This window comes from Bicyclus anynana, chromosome 1 (assembly GCF_947172395.1).
Source record: "Bicyclus anynana chromosome 1, ilBicAnyn1.1, whole genome shotgun sequence".
NCBI lineage: Eukaryota > Metazoa > Arthropoda > Insecta > Lepidoptera > Nymphalidae > Bicyclus > Bicyclus anynana.
In genome coordinates, this window is record NC_069083.1 from 9,126,172 (window position 1) to 9,142,470 (window position 16,299).

At 40.7% G+C, this 16,299-nt stretch overlaps 2 protein-coding genes across 4 annotated transcripts in view; one reads left to right on the forward strand and one right to left on the reverse strand.

The window, feature by feature from the left end:
- LOC112049625 (zinc finger protein 423 homolog) overlaps nucleotides 1-8,312 on the forward strand; it is a 109,505-nt gene extending 101,193 nt beyond the window's left edge. For all 3 annotated transcript variants that reach the window (XM_052884009.1, XM_052884005.1, XM_024087591.2), the window contains 5 exons: nucleotides 831-1,038; nucleotides 3,939-4,580; nucleotides 5,185-5,475; nucleotides 6,060-6,371; nucleotides 7,231-8,312. In XM_052884009.1, the coding sequence (XP_052739969.1) occupies nucleotides 831-1,038; nucleotides 3,939-4,580; nucleotides 5,185-5,475; nucleotides 6,060-6,371; nucleotides 7,231-8,052 (2,275 nt within the window). In that variant the 3' untranslated portion in view covers nucleotides 8,053-8,312. The remainder of the gene's footprint in view (nucleotides 1-830; nucleotides 1,039-3,938; nucleotides 4,581-5,184; nucleotides 5,476-6,059; nucleotides 6,372-7,230) is intronic.
- An 86-nt stretch (nucleotides 8,313-8,398) lies between these two features.
- On the reverse strand, nucleotides 8,399-15,929 carry LOC112057365 (phenoloxidase-activating factor 2-like). Its single transcript, XM_052881777.1, has 8 exons — nucleotides 15,926-15,929; nucleotides 14,738-14,920; nucleotides 14,279-14,571; nucleotides 12,697-12,846; nucleotides 11,817-11,914; nucleotides 10,587-10,847; nucleotides 9,800-10,001; nucleotides 8,399-8,823 (listed from the first exon to the last, which is right to left on the reverse strand). The coding sequence occupies exons 1-8, from the start codon at nucleotides 15,927-15,929 to the stop codon at nucleotides 8,662-8,664; spliced, it is 1,353 nt and encodes a 450-aa protein (XP_052737737.1). The 3' UTR covers nucleotides 8,399-8,661.
- Nucleotides 15,930-16,299: the final 370 nt, after the last annotated feature.

The window sequence follows — 16,299 nt, forward strand, 5'->3', positions numbered from 1 at the left end:
CTTTGAACGCACACTTGAACGACTCAACTAAAATGTATATTTAAACAAACAGTTTTCTACATATCTATAAATGTATAGAGTTTTGTAAAGCTGTACGTAAAACGTTATTATAATAGTAGACTCTTTTTTTTAAATTCTCAAGCTCCCTAAGCTTTAACATGAATTATGAAAAATTTGTTCTCTATTACTCACTCAAATGGGTTCTAAATTCTATATTAATCTTCCATATCTAACATTTTAACCGTGAACGCAACGGTAGCTCTCAAAAGGAATATTTTACAGCGTGATGTCTAACTAACATTTGACCCTCACTGAAAGGTCCAAAGTTGCTCAGCGGTCGATGGAGAGAGCTATTGCTTAGAGTTTCTCTGCATGATCGAATCAGAAAGCAGAAGAACTAAAGTAACTGATATAGCTCAGCAAGTCGCGAAGCTGAAGTGGCAATGGGCAGGGCACATAGTACAAAGAGCTGATAGACGTTGAGTTACCAAGGCGCAGAGCATCGCCTGATTGGGTCCGAAGGCAGAAGCAGAGTAAATGGGCGAAACGACTATCTAAGGGCGTCTCCTTTGAGACTCGGGCCTCGATGTACAGGGCCATTTGGTATGAAGTTTCAGCGGGTCTCAGATCTGGCCGTTTCAATATTTCAACTAGTTAGCTAGATGTTTTGACTGGTGACTGAAGGCTCATTTTTTGCGCAAATGATCAGCATGGCTGTCCAGTGCGGAAATGCAGCCAGTATTCACTGTATTCTTGCCACCATTCCACGTGGGCATGATTATTAGGTTAAGTTAGCTTCATTTTCTTATTGGATTCTTTATATATTTCAGCGACCACCTGAAGATCCACATGAAGACACACGATAACCAGAAGCCGTTCCAATGCACGGTGTGCAACCGCGGCTACAGTACGGCGGCTGCGCTGACGTCACACATGCAGGGCCACAAGCGCGACCGCGAGGGGCGCGAGACCAATCGCAAGCGCGCCTTGCATTGTCTGCGCTGCGGGGACGCGTTCCGACGACCTGATCTTTTACAAGTAATCCTCATTTAATACTTCACACGCTTTTTGTTTATTACTTCCAAAGACTAACAGTCTTCACAAACAGATTGACACACTGACACGGGAGTCACGCCACAACCACAACATAACATTTTCATCGACATGGACATTTCGCGAGTTGGTAGAGAAATGGGAATGGTTATTTAAAAAATTTGAATCATTTGACAATAAATATGAAATATCTAATATTCTTTGATGCCTTACGCTCCAAAAGCTCCACAGTTTAGGCAATCCTAGATATAATCTCCAAGAATAAGCTTTCCATTTTATAGAAAACTAGCGGACGCCCGCGACTTCGTCCGCGTAAATTTCGATGTCAACTTTACTACTACCCCTACCCTACCCTACCCCTACCCTACCACTACCCCAACCCTACCCTACCCGACCCCTACATCTACCCTACCCCTACCCCCACCCTATCCCTACCCTACCCGAAACCTACCCCTACCCTACCCCTACCTTACCTACACTCTACCCCCATCCTACCCCTACCCTTCCCGTACCCTATCCCTTTCCTACCTCTATCCCATCCGTACCCCTATCTCACGCCTATCCTACCCATACCCTACCACTTCCCTATCCTACCCGTACCTCTACCCTACCACTACCCTACCTCTACCCCTACCCTACCACTACCCTAAACCCGGCCCTAAACCTACCCTACCCCTACACTACCCCTACGCTTCCCTACCCGTACCCTACCCTACCCTGTAACTTCTCTATCTTACTCCTACCCTTAGCAAAATCGGTCCAGTCCTTCGAGAGTGGTGGTATGACCAAGAGAAATAGAGACTTCTATGCTAATAATATAAAGAGGTAAAGTTCGTGTGGTTGTAGGAAGTAATCTCTGGATCTACTGGACCGATTTGGAAAATTGTTTTACCAATAGAAAGCTACGTTATTTGCGAGTGTCATAGGCTATGTTTGATCCCCATATTCACACGGGAACGGGAACCACGTAAATGAAAGCGTCCGACGTCATATAGCGGAATTTCTGCGTCTTTTAGAAATTTTGTATTATCTCCGAAACTATTTAAGTAATTAACATACTATAAAGGGCAAATCTTATCTCCATAATATCCTTGTGATTATTAAATAATTTATTTTGATAAGGATTTAAGTTAAGTAGCATAAATAATGACGCAAACCTAATTATATAAAATTAATAATTTTTAAAATACAAAAGGTACTATATCTGCTAATATATAGAAGATAGATATATGGTGTCGCGGACTTTTTTGTAGAACTTTTAAAGATACATAAAGTCTCCATACATTAATTTCAATTTTACACAATAGTTCAGGCAGCGCATGCGAATAAGTCTGTTTAAGGGGATTTTCAGTCCGACCTGTATGACAAAAAAATTTTAATAAAAAAATTCAACCGACTTCCAACTCAAAAAATAACTTTAACTAAAAAGCAAAAAATAACATCCTACCTATGTGCTACCTTCTGATCAGTTTGAAGGCGGTGTAAATACGTTTAAACTACAAAAATTCTGTGGTTATTCCAGAAACAGCTTTAATTAAAATACGACACTGGCTTGGCACCGCCTTCAAACTGATCAGAAGGTAGCACATAGGTAGGATGTTATTTTTTGCTTTTTAGTTAAAGTTATTTTTTGAGTTGGAAGTCGGTTGAATTTTTTTATTAAAATTTTTATTTTTTTATTTTTAGTGTTAGCATACCCACTGCGTGTGTACAGTCACAACCTATCTAAGTGGAAAGTTCTCATCAATACAAATTTATCAAGTCCAAACACAAGGTAGCTACTGTAAACCGTCAAGGAGTTCTCTTCACTGTCCCTCGTCTTCATCATCAGACCCTTAATACAGTCACAATCCATCTAGGTGGAAAGTTCTCATCAATACAAATTTATCAAGTCCAAACACAGGGTAGCTACTGTGAACCGTCGAGGAGTTCTCTTCACTGTCCCTCGTCTTCATCACCAGACCCTTAATACATTCACAATCCATCTAGGTGGAAAGTACTCATCAATACAAATTTATCAAGTCCAAACACAAGGTAGCTACTGTGAACCGTCGAGGAGTTCTCTTCACTGTCCCTCGTCTTCATCATCAGACCCTTAATACAGTCACAATCCATCTAGGTGGTAAGTTCTCATCAATACAAATTTATCAAGTCCAAACACAAGGTAGCTACTGTGAACCGTCGAGGAGTTCTCTTCACTGTCCCTCGTCTTCATCACCAGACCCTTAATACAGTCACAACCCATATAGGTGGAAAGTACTCATCAATACAAATTAATCAAGCCCAAACAAAAGGTGACTGCTGTAAATCCTTGATGAGTTCCATCGTCTGTGTTTCGGCTCCATCATCAGACCAACTCCAAACCTTCATAAAGTTGTAGTGGTTTAAAATACCTTATGGAAACACTAACAAACGTACTAGCCGTCTCTACAACTTTCGAAAGTTCCCCTCAATTTCTCCAAGATGCCATCATCAGATCCTGACATGAAAAAAATGGGACCACCCTGGAAGTAAACCCTACAAAACAAAAAAAGAATTTTCAAAATCGGTCCATAATTGACGGAATTATCGCTGGACATACATAAAAAAAAAAAAAAAAACATACATACAGCCGAACGTAGAACCTCCTCCTTTTTGGAAGTCGGTTAAAAACTGTGATAACTCTGCTAATATATATGATACCAATATAAAATATAGCCTATAGCACTCCCCGATAATGTAGCATTCTACTGGTGAAAGAATTTTTAAAATCAGACCAGTAGTTCCGAAGATTACCCCATTTAAAAAATGTGACAAACTTACAAACTTACAAACTTTACCTCTTTATAATATTAGTATAGATAAACCTATCCTTAATCTATGACATATATGTTTTCCTGTTTCAGGCACACATGGCGAGTGTCCACGGCGTAGACTCAACCTCGTTGACGCCACCTCGCCGAGTGGCATCACAACCACCGGCGACTCTCCTCGCGTGCATGTACTGCACTCGCGACACCTTCACCAGCATGGAGCAGTTACAATTGCACGTGCGCGCGGCTCACTCCGCCCTATTAAACGGAGAGACTTCCCAATACTCAGTGGACCAGCCCATGCCAACTGACCTCAGTCGTCGCAGCCCTGAGAACTTGTCGCCAACTAAACGCGCTCGGTTGAATTCGGGTTCTGGAACGCCAAAAACAGCTCTGTCCCCGAGTACGCTGTTATGTAATCAGTGTGATGCAGCACTTCCAGATTTTGAGGCATTTCGAGCGCATTTGAAAGGTCATATTGACGAAGGTGGAGAGTTGAGAACGAGTCCAGCGCCGTGTCTCCACTGTGGTGCCACGTTTGCAGACGCGGCGGCCTCCGAGCGACACCTGGCGGCGCATTACCTCGCCGTGTCCTGCGAGTATAGCTGCCACAGCTGTGTACGAAGTTTCTCTACGCCCGAGGATTTGCAAAAGCACCTATTTGACTTGCACGCTCATCATATGTATCAGTGCAATCTGTGCAAAGAGATATTCGATTCGAAAGTCGCCATACAGGTAAGGATACTAATACTCAGATAGGTATTATATTTCATAGGAACTATCGTGTGATATACTAGCAAATCCGAACAGTCCAAATATAGTGTTTTTAGCAGACTCAGAAGTGGATTACAAAAATATGAAACCAATGTCGAATAAAGGTCATTCACAATATTTGTCAGGACAACTTAATCAACAAATCAAACCGTAACCAAAATAAGACCCTGAAGTTGAAGAGAATGACCTTGAGTGGAGTCGCGAACTTGTGGTCATTGTATGTAGGGTTTAAGACGTCTTTGACAGTTAACTAACACTCCCCTTTTTTATATCACAAATCGTTCCCGCCAACAGATCGCCACCTCTCTCTAACTCCCTACTCTTTACGGAAACACGCCACCTAGTATTGGCACGAGCCAGCACGAGATCGAGCGACGTCGTATCCGTCTCTGACTACTATTTCCTACAGTATATTTTCTGAGAAAATTTTTAAAACGTTTCCTTTTTATGGCGCCTAAACATACCTCTTTACGCAAAAAACATTTTAAACTGCCTATGTCCTAATTTCGAAGACGTCATAAGGATTGCAATTATTAAGTTTTACAAGCATTTGAAATGATTGCAGGCTCACTTCGCGATGTCACATAGCGCGGAAAGCAAAGTGTGGGTGTGCCGGTCGTGCGGCTCGGCGAGCGGCGCGCTGCGCACGGAGGCGGAGGGCGCAGCGCACGTGCGCGCCAGGCACGCGGCGCAGCGCTGCGCGTGCGGCGCCGTGCTCCCCGGAGCACGCGCACTGCGGGCGCACGCGGCCGCGCACCACTCCTACCGCTGCCCCGTACCCACTTGCTCCGAGTCCTTCGCCGTGCAGTATCTGCTCGAGCGCCACATACAAGTTCATCATGCTCTCACGCATCAAGTAAGTTACTGCATTGCATTTTTGATAATATTGCCTTGCTCAGGTGGTTGAGGCATTGGACGCTACAATAGTGCTTAGGCATTATGGTGGATAGCACAATCTATACTTATAATAAATCTGTAGAGAGGTCAATTCTGTACATGAAATATATTTCCAAAATAACTATCAGGGGTGATTAGTGATCGATACTGATGCCAAAAATGCAATCAGTAAAATTTTTGTCTGTCTGTCTGTTTTAGAATAAACGTCTTCATTCTTTTTTTTCATATATCATCATTAGCCATAATGCATTCACTGCTGGACAAATGCGGGCACATCTTTTAAGCAGAGCCAGCCCTCTCTATTTTTAGGCAATCGTACACCAGCATAGCTCGCTCCATAGCTCGCTAAGTAACTCTGAACCTAATATAAGTATCTGAGCCCTCTATGCGACCAAGTCATGGATCCATAGGTCATTACTGGCAACACGCACTGTTCGAAGACCAAGAACAAGATAAGTCAATTCAATGTAAATGATTTTCTTTTTTAATTTAAAGTTAATTGTTTAATTATTTGTGCTTAATCTACTTCATTCTACATTACAGGGTGTCAACGGAGACATAATAAGGGGCAAACGCACAGAAAACAACAACTCGACTGAAGGCGACGGCTCCAACTCCCCCTGCGTGACTGCAGACAACACAGTACAGCCACCAAGCGAGGAGCGGCGGCGCAAGAACGGCGCGGTCGCACTGCAGTGCGCATACTGCGGCGAGCGCACGCGGAGCAGAGCTGAGCTAGAGGCGCACACGCGCGCGCACTCCGGGGCGGGCGCCGCGCGCCACAAGTGTCTCATCTGTGACGAAGTGCTGCCCTCGGCTGCCGTGCTGGCAGAGCATAAGCTTACTCATTGCAAGGTAAAGTAATATTTTTGACAACGACATTATATTGTATAGACTACATTTACGTTTCATGAAAACGGCGCATAAAAGTTATTCCCAATGTTAAGCGGGGAGCAACTATTTGACAGGTTTTCATATAATCTTCTGTCAGTTCCGTGAGCCGTGCGAATGACAGTGATCATCTAGTCTAAGTACCGTAGGTAAAATGTATGTCGTTGATTTTTGACGTGATATCGTCTTATAATATAATCGATGAGCGCCGGCTGCACGCACAAAAAAAGCACGATTCGTTGTCACGTTCACAAGTGTCTCATCGGTGATGAACTACTGCGCTTAGCTGCGATGTGAGCATAATCTGACTTTGGTAAAGTAATGGTTTTTATTACAAACTATGGTTGAACAGTGTACAAACGGGGCAGAGCCGTGCTGCAGTACATAATATAAATACCTTTACTTCTACCAACATTGTTACAATTATTATTATTTATTAATACAACATAATTATATATTATTTTAACTGCGATCGAATTAAATATAAAATATTTTCTTTTTAAAAAGCACTTACTAATCAATTTTTGTTTTCATCATCCTACTAATATTATAAACGCGAAAGTTCGTATGGATGTTTGTTTGAATGCTTGGATGTTGGTTACTCTTTAACGCCGCTACTACTGAACTGTAATTTGGCTGAAATTTGGAATGGAAATAGATTTTACTCTGGATTGAAACAGACTTTTAGGAATTTTCATCCCAGAAAAATCCATGATTCCCGCGGGATTTGTGAAAAACAGGATTCCATGCGAAGTCGCGGGCATCCGCTAGTTTACAATAATTTTGATTTCATCAATTTTCAAAAGAGGCTTTGTATATACAGGTAGTCGCTGGCGACACCTGCGCTCGCTGTCGGTCGAGACTACCATCGGAAGAAGCTTACCTGAGTCATATGGCGCGTCACCACCCCGCCCTGCCCGCGCCCTGCGTCATCTGCCGACAAACACTAGCTTCGGAAGCTGAAGCGCGGTTACACGCTCGTTTTCATTTGCGACCGAACGAAGATGAGCAGAGGTGCGCCATATGCCTTAGAGCACTGTCGGAAAGCGAAGCTGGAGAGGGAGCGAGGGCTTGCACATCTTGCTACGCTCGCCACGCCGCACCCCGCGCCGCCCCCGCCGCCGACCACGACTGCCGCCTGTGCCGACGCACCCTCGGCTCCCCCACCCGCCTCCAAGCACATCTCATCGAGCACACGTTCGCAGGCATCGGAGCGTTCACTTGCTACCTCTGCTCCGCGATGTTCACGAGCGCGGCTGGGCTGCAAAGACATCTGCCGGAGCACGCCTCAGCGCCCAGACCTTACGACTGCGGCCGATGCGGTTTGAAGTTTTTCTTCCGAGCGGAACTCGACAATCACGCGTTCGTTCATCTCGAAGAGGCTGAAATCGCTCAGAGAGCGTTCTACGAAGCTTACGCTCGCGGCGCCGCGTCGGCGTGGGCGGCCTTGCAACCGACGGATCTTGCGCAACCTGCGTCGACAGCGCCGGTCGACAACGAGGTTTCGGTGAAGCAGGAGCCAGAAGTGAAAGAAGAACGCACCGACGAGTACATTGAAGTATCGTCGCCTCCCCCTCAGCCGCCGCAGCCCGAGCCAGCGTCTCCCCCGCCGGTAGTGAAGCAAGAGAAACCCGACGAAGACTGAATGTAAACACAAATGAACGCTATCGTCCGGTGTAGGATCGTGTCCTACTGCAATACTAGATTACGTCCTTGCAAATTATGCACTAGTTAGTTTTGTTATAGTTGTATCTGTTACAGTTGAGCGTTTAGAACGCGGATATGTAAAACTTAGATAGACCGTCGTCTTTTATGTTGGTTAGGGAACGTATGTTTTATAATATTTACACGAGTATTTGTATAAACTTGTTAACTTAATAAATTATTGTGTTAAGCTTCACTGGATATGGGCTTTTAATTTATCAGGTAAAACATAAATAATAAATAATTAGGCTGAAGTTAGTCGCCCGGTAAAGGTATGTATGTATAATATTACGTATAATTATTTTTCCAAAAATATTTTTCTACTAACTAACACATTCGTCTAATTTTATTTGCCGACATTTATTCAGTAACCGTATGAATAAAATAAATTTATTCGTACGATTTCTGTGTGAATATTCACTTCAAAATAATTAATTTCATTTTGGTTTTTTTTTCAATTTATATTAAAAAAATCTATAGGAAAAGGCTTCTCCTGACTATAAAGTTGAAGACTTCTCTTGAACTAGGGTGGAAGTCTTCATCCAGGTGTTCAAGCAGTAGCAACCTGCTGCTGTATCCAGGGCAGCAGGGCGGCGACGTTGACGTAGGTGGCCGGCACGTTGGCGCTGGCGCATCCCAGCCCCCACGCTACCAGCCCCACCACCACCCACTGCCCGTTCACCTGGCACACGAGACCTGACCCACCGTCACCCTAAAACGATCAATTTATATAAAAATCAATGCCACTTTTAGTTGTAATTTTATAACTCTCGAACGGGCTCACCAATCAAAACCAAATATTTAAGGCTTTGGTCGGACTATTTATTAGATGTTTTAAGTGAAATTTTGCGCAAAATCGATCGTGTAGTTCTTCATTTATCAATTTTTTTGTAACAAATGAATTCAGGGGTAGGGTAGGTAGGGTGGGGGTAGAGTAGACACGGGCATAAGTTAGTTATTTCTGCATATCGTCTCCAAAGAGTAAAAAAATCTTTTGTAGGTTTGGGTGTACTCTTCTATAACAAGATCCCCAAGACTGTGATGGACCTGCCAATGCATAGCTTTAAGCAATGTGTTAAAAAACATTTACTTAGTCGAGGTTACTACAACATTGATGAGTTCCTTAAAGATAAAAGCGCTTGGAGGCCATTGGATCAGCTTCCACCTTCACACAGGAAATAAAACTATAAGAAATTGTAATTGTTATCAATTGTAAATTATAATACTGTATGACTTTTTCAAAAGAGCAACTGTTGAGTTTCTTGCCGGTATCTTCTCAGCAGAACCTGCCTTCCGAACCGGTGGTAGAATCTTTACAAATAGTCAACTGACGTGTCAAAAGTGCTTGTAAACTGAGCCTACTTGAAATAAATGATTTTTGATTTTTGATTTTTGTAGGGGTAGGGTATGTTAAATCATAAAATCTAGAGTTACGGTTTTTTTTAATTACATTATAATGTATCTCTGTGTTTCACAAATATTAAATTTTCATTAAATATTCATGAAAATTTAATTACGTCGTTATTAACTCATATTCGGCTCACTGCTGAGCTCGAGTCTCCTCTCAGAAGAGACTCGAAAATTTAATGCATAGTTTTTAATAATCAATTGCTAAAATATTTTTTTTCATAAAAAGTAATAAAAAATTACAAATTTTTTGCAAGTTGTAAGATAGATAAGGTACTTACGGTACAAGCATCTTTGCTCGCCTCCCCTCCCGCGCAAATAAATGAAGTGGTGTCCAGCACAAAAGTGGCGCCCAGGCGAGCGGTTTGCATCTGCGTTTGACAGGTAGCTGGGGCGACAATGGGCACGTCTACCTCCTTTAATATCTGTTGGTATTGGCCTTGAAGGCCAAACATATCCTTTCCCCATCCTGATACCCAACATCTGCAAATGAAATATCAATGCATATATAATATAAATAAAATTGAAGTGCCTGCCTGTGATTCAAGCTTTTTAAAATTTTAGTCGGTCTGGGCTAATCTTTGCAATGGTTGAACGGATTTTAATGCAATTTTCACTGAAAGATAGAGGAGGTTATACAACTATACGTTACTTCTTATCCCGGAAAAGTCCATACCTGCGGGATTGGTAAAAAAATTAACTTCACATTCAAATTCTACGGAATGAGACAGATAAAGTGATGCATATAACAATCACATCATTGGGAGCTTACCAGTTACCACAACCTTTTGCCAAACCATTATCGTATCTTTCCATTATATTTCAATGCGTAAGTAATGTTACAGACAATGGTACGAATTGAGTGAATTTATTGAAATGAAATAAAATGGCAATGAGGTTCAAAATCGCTATACGTACAATCCTGCGATTAGCTTAATGGCCCTCAGAATACGAAACATTATGGAATCGCTACGGATTTAAGAGCTAGTGGTGTGGTAAGGCCTTTAAAAATGTTTATAAGTTACAGACAAGATAATGGGTTAGATACTAAGAAGGTTTTGCTCTTACCGTTGACCAGTATATGTTGTGGTCGAAGCCGGCGGTAAGCAAGCTCTGTTAATAGTAGTAGTTGAACCAGCTGCTGGAGTAAAAGGAACTGCGGCCGACAACCTTAGTACAGTAATATCGTACTGCAAGGTGTTAGCATTGAAGGATGGATGTGTAAACACTTTAGTCACGGTGTATTCCTGAAATGGCACCGGCTCGTATGTGCCAGCTGCGTCCCATTCTCCTAAACGCACTTTTACATTAGGCGCCGTTCCTGAAACACTTTGAATGAACGACATCTTATATTATGAGAAATTCAAGGCGACATCTTATTCTGTTCTGTTGCCCTAATATACGTCAGCGACATACGACTCTTTCGGGAAGAGAAAAACATTGTCTACGTCGAAAATGTCGCTTTTATTTTTCGCTTCGACAGAAGACAGATAATTTAGATGGTGCCGCTATAAGTACTCTTTTTCTCATCACGAAATAAATCATAATACAATCCCATGGCATTATCTCTACTAACAAAGTAACCCAGAATGTCAGCGTTTTTCATTGGTGCTTTTCGCTTATGCTTATAGAAAGACGCTACAATTATAGGCATTACCTGTCTATACTGTAATGTAAATAAGAAGGTAATGATCTTCTTATTTGCGAGAGGAGACTTATCACATAGCTGTGAGATCATTTATTAACCTAATCTGATTCATCGAATGTAGGAACATTGCGCTTGGATGCAATGTAAAAATCACAGTCTGACTCCCGTACAATGAGAATTATTTACTTAAATTAAACCTTCACATATTATGCCTAAGATTGACAGGTTGACAGACATCAGCGGCTTATTGAAAGGCATGTTACTACTGTATTTTTACAGGCTAGTTTTCCACTTTAACTATACTTTTACTATACAGGATACTCGGGAGTATTTCCCATAACTGCAAGGTGTTGTCGAGTCCACTTAAAGGAGCAGAACTACAAAACTAAACAATCCCGACTATCCATGTAACACACGCCTCTATATCTATCCTTGCATTTTAAAATAAGTAAAACATAGCTACGTCATAAAATATACCGAAGGATGCGTACACATTTAAGACCTATTTACAAAAGAAATATTATTTACCCCGAAAATATTAATTTTAGAACAATGCTCCTTGATCATTTTTAATTATTTTTCGGCAAAGAATATAACCCCAGAGTTATGGTAAATACTCCCCAGCGTCCTGTATATTATAAAATACTTACACATAAGGTGACATACGATGAGTAACTGTTATAACGTTCAGTTGATCTATAAGAACTCCCCCAGCTATGTAATCATTTTGCTTTGTTAGAATTAGGGCCTGCAAAAAATACCTGTTATTATAAATCTCCATTGACTTAGACTAATATTTTAATGAGGTAAAATTTGAGGTATTATATGAGTTAATCTCTGAATCTATTCAACCGATTTTGAAAATTCTTTTACCATTAGAAAGCCACGTTATTTGTTAGTGTCATAGGCTATATTTTATCCCCATCTCACGGGAATAAGAACTATGGGGGCTTCGGCTTGTATAATATACAGAGGTTTTCTTTATTCTATGAAAAAGTCGAAGTTAAGAAGTTGGTTCTGTTACACCCCAATGCTTTAGAGAGCACGTTAAGACGTCGGTCCCAGTCATAAACATTGAATGAGGATATCTGCAGAAGAACCAAAGTCATAGCTCAGCTGGTCACGAAGCTGAAGTGGCAATGGACGGGGCACATAATTCGAAGAGCCCATGGACGATGGTTGGGGTTCTAAGGTACTGAAATGGCGACCCCAGAAAGCGCAGTGTTTGGTCGACACCCCATCAGGTGGACTGACGACATCAAGCGAGTCGCAGGAAATCACTGGATGCAAGCGGCTGATGGTTGAGGTGATGTTTGGAAGTCCCTACAAGAGGCCTCTGTCCAGCTGATATGAGTGATTTATTATTTAGTTATTAAATTTAGCCTTATGACGTTAAGTCGATCTGTCCACCAAACCAGAATTGGAGCAGTGGTGGGTCTAAGTTCCGTAACCCCTCATCTAAAGGGAGGGAGCCGGGAGGCCTGGTCCTGTCTGGGGCCGTTAAAATAGTGTGATTATCATGCTACTCACCTGCCATGGATACTCCCCGAAGCTGGCCTGACCAGCAGCGGGCATGACCACAGTAGCTGGTGGCGTCTGTAGCGCGCCGCACGCTATCGTGGTGGCAGCGGTAGTGGTTCCGCAGCAATACTGCTGTCCAGCTGGGCAGGGGGCGGTCGTCTACAATTATTAACTTCATTTTAACTTAATTTACAAAATTCTCCTTCTGTTAAATTTCACACAAAATATTACATAAGATTCATGATCATTCATCATTATCAACCCATATTTCACTGCTGAGCTCGATTCTCCTCTCAGAATGAGTGGGGTTAGGCCAATAGTCCACCACGCTGGCCCAATTCGGATTGGCAGACTTCACACACGCAGAGAATTAAGAAAATTCTCAGGTATGCTGGTTTACTCGCGACGTTCTTTCTTCACCGTTTGAGACAGGTGATATTTAATTTCTTAAAATGCACATAACTGAAAAGTTGAAGTTCGAACCTACACTCTCCGGATTCGGAGACAGAGGTCATAATACCACTGGGCTATCACGGCTCTTACATAAGATTATGATCAATTAATTCTCTGACCTATATCAAAACAAGGTAATACTGCCAGTCTTCTGGGCACTTTACCAATGAACATCGATTCGGACGAATTCTACGACGCCTGAGACTTTAGATATAATTTAAATTTAGTATATTAACTTTTTTTTATAATATGTAGTTAATATAGCTTTAGGTAGTTTTCATTTTAATATTTTATTTTAAAATAAACTTGTAAATGAGCTACTAAATAAACTAAAAGCTTTTAAACGGAACCAAATAATTTCATTATTTTAATGTCGAATAGCATTTGACCATAGAAACAAAATACTTTTTCAATTTGTTTTTCAACAAGTGTGTTATACTTTTCTCTTGAACTATGTACTGGAGACAGAGCCAATGGACATACTTTCCTAATTTAATAAAAACTGTTGGCATGTGTATTCTTTGGACTAAGATTAAGATGATCAGTTCATGATCCTATCTAGCTGCTAAGGACCATGGTAGTTTTAGGAGGGCTAACTGTCTGTTTATTCTGTTCTGTTTTTATGTGTATTTTATTAATTATCTTACAATATTATTACAGTGACGTTTCGAAAGTGCTTGTAAACTAAGCCTAATTGAAATAAATGATTATTGACTATTAACTACGATTGCGACGAAGATTGGGGCGACTAATATTAAATAGCCCACTTGGCACAGTAAATCTGTCACTAACACTTCTACATAGGTCTATAGCCATACTCGAGGAGTACTGTTTACTAACAAACAAATTAGAAATGAGGGTAGAAAACGCATGTCATTTCATAACTTTTTCATTTAAAATTATGTATTGTTTTTTTATAAAATATTATTCAAAATATATTAACTATATGTAACTATTTTAAGCTTATTAATCAAATTTATTTTCATTAATTTAAGAACAAGTTAATTATAATTATTATTAGGTGTGAAATGACTAGCGATTTATACCCTCATTTTTAATTTGTTTGTTGGTAAACAGTATTCCTCGAGTATGGCTTTAGTATAGTTAGCTTTAGATAATATTAGGTAAATTCACTTACTGGTGTCACTATTCTGAAATCGATCATACCGGCGCCGCTAGTGGAGCCTGTCACACAAGTGCCCGTTGGAACACATCGACAGCTTTGCCTTTTACGTATCTTGTGTGCATTATTATGTGCGTTCTCAGTTCCCACTAAATCTTCAAGTCTCCATTTTCTATGTTTCAAACTCCTGCGTTCTCGGGGGAATCTAACTGCTGTATCGAACGAGGGCACTTGTGCGCTGTAGCCGGTTATCAGTGGTTGCAACGCCGCCGCAGTGGTGCCAAGTCGAGGATCGATCTGCAGTGAGCCTGAAGCGTTTTCGTCAGGATTAGAAACACATATCACATCAGGATCATTACATAGTAAAACAGGTAAATACTCTTCGGCAGATGACTTTGTGTTAGTCGATTTCATGGAAGGTGTTGCTATGGTTAGTGATGATGATGGTGTTATGTTACCGGCGATTGTTGTTGCCGCTGCAGTTGTCGTTGTTGTTGGTGCAGCTGTCGTAGTTGTTGTTGGAGCTGGTGTTACTGTTACATTTGGTGGACGCGCTGTCGTCGTTGTCGTAGTCGTCGTCGTAGTTGTAGTGGTAGTAGTCGTCGCTGTTGTGGCTGCAGTAGTTGCAGTTGTTGCAGTAGTTGCCGCGGTTGTAGGCTGAAGTATCGGCGTAGGAATCCCCTGCACAACTACGATTGTAGCAGGTGGTGAGGGGTTCGCAGGCAAAAGCCCCAAACAGGCAGTGAGTAACCACAGACACATAACGCGATATATAACTTAGCAGCTGTCCGGCTAATCATAAACTGGCTTTGATCGCACGCGTTTAGTAATATAGTTATAAATTCAGACGAGATGAGCCAGTATTAAATATGTCCTTACTGCAACAATTGGTATTTCCCTCACAATTGAAGCCTTCATGGTGTTTTGCGCGTGGTTACATAGCGATAAATTGACGCAATCATCAAAATGTGTATTACTAATCCATAGCAATCGTTGTCGTTTGCAGCTGTTAATTTATTTTGAATCATTACGCGCTGTATGTTATAACTATCACAATTATCTATACAATAAAAAACTATACCTACCCATAACTATATATCCTAGTTACCTACTAGTTCAGTTAAAGCTAGATAATCTAGATGTTAGCTATGTGAAAACTTAGATAATTTATTCCAACAACAGTATAAAATGTAATATTGCACAAATACAAATACTAGTAGGTAATGGTAGTAACTATAGTATAGTAATTAGTAAGAAACGATACTAATTAGTGATGAAATGATTATTATCACTAAATCTGTCATTATATACAATTTATTGTTTCTTGCCTTGCCACAAAGGCATAAAGTTTTATAATAATTAGAGTAATATTTTTCGACTAGTTGACGCAGTTTCACCCGCGTGGTTCCCGTTCCTGTAGGAATACAGGGATAATATATAGCCTATTGCCTTCGTCGATAAATGGGCATTCTAACACTGAAAGAATTTTACAAATCGGACCAGTAGTTCCTGAGATTAGCGCGTTCAATCGAACAAACAAACAAACTCTTCAGCTTTATAATATTAGTATAGATAGTCTCTTAGATGTTTTTAATGAAATGTATAAACTTTTCTTGAGTTTGTAATAAATATAGTTACTAACTCATTAACCTTTGAACATACCCATTCAAGTAATCTATAATCTTTAAACATATTATTATGTATTTATTTTCAACCAAAAATATTTTGCATACATGTCCACGATTTCACATTCAATTCATGCAAAGGTGTCGAGGTCAAAGTATGAAAATGTAACAATCCATAACAACGACAATAATAATTTATGGAACATTAAAATGGAATTCTATTGAAAATGGTTCCATTTTATTTTTGAGCAATAATAATGACGCATAAGTAGGTGCTAAACGCAGTAAATATACTGAGGTTACGTCACACTTGTATATTTTTCGGAAACTTACATCGCTTTAAGAAGAATTTCATTTTATTAAATAAATTAAATGAATTATTATCCCTCTGGAAAAAAAAACTGGTCTTAC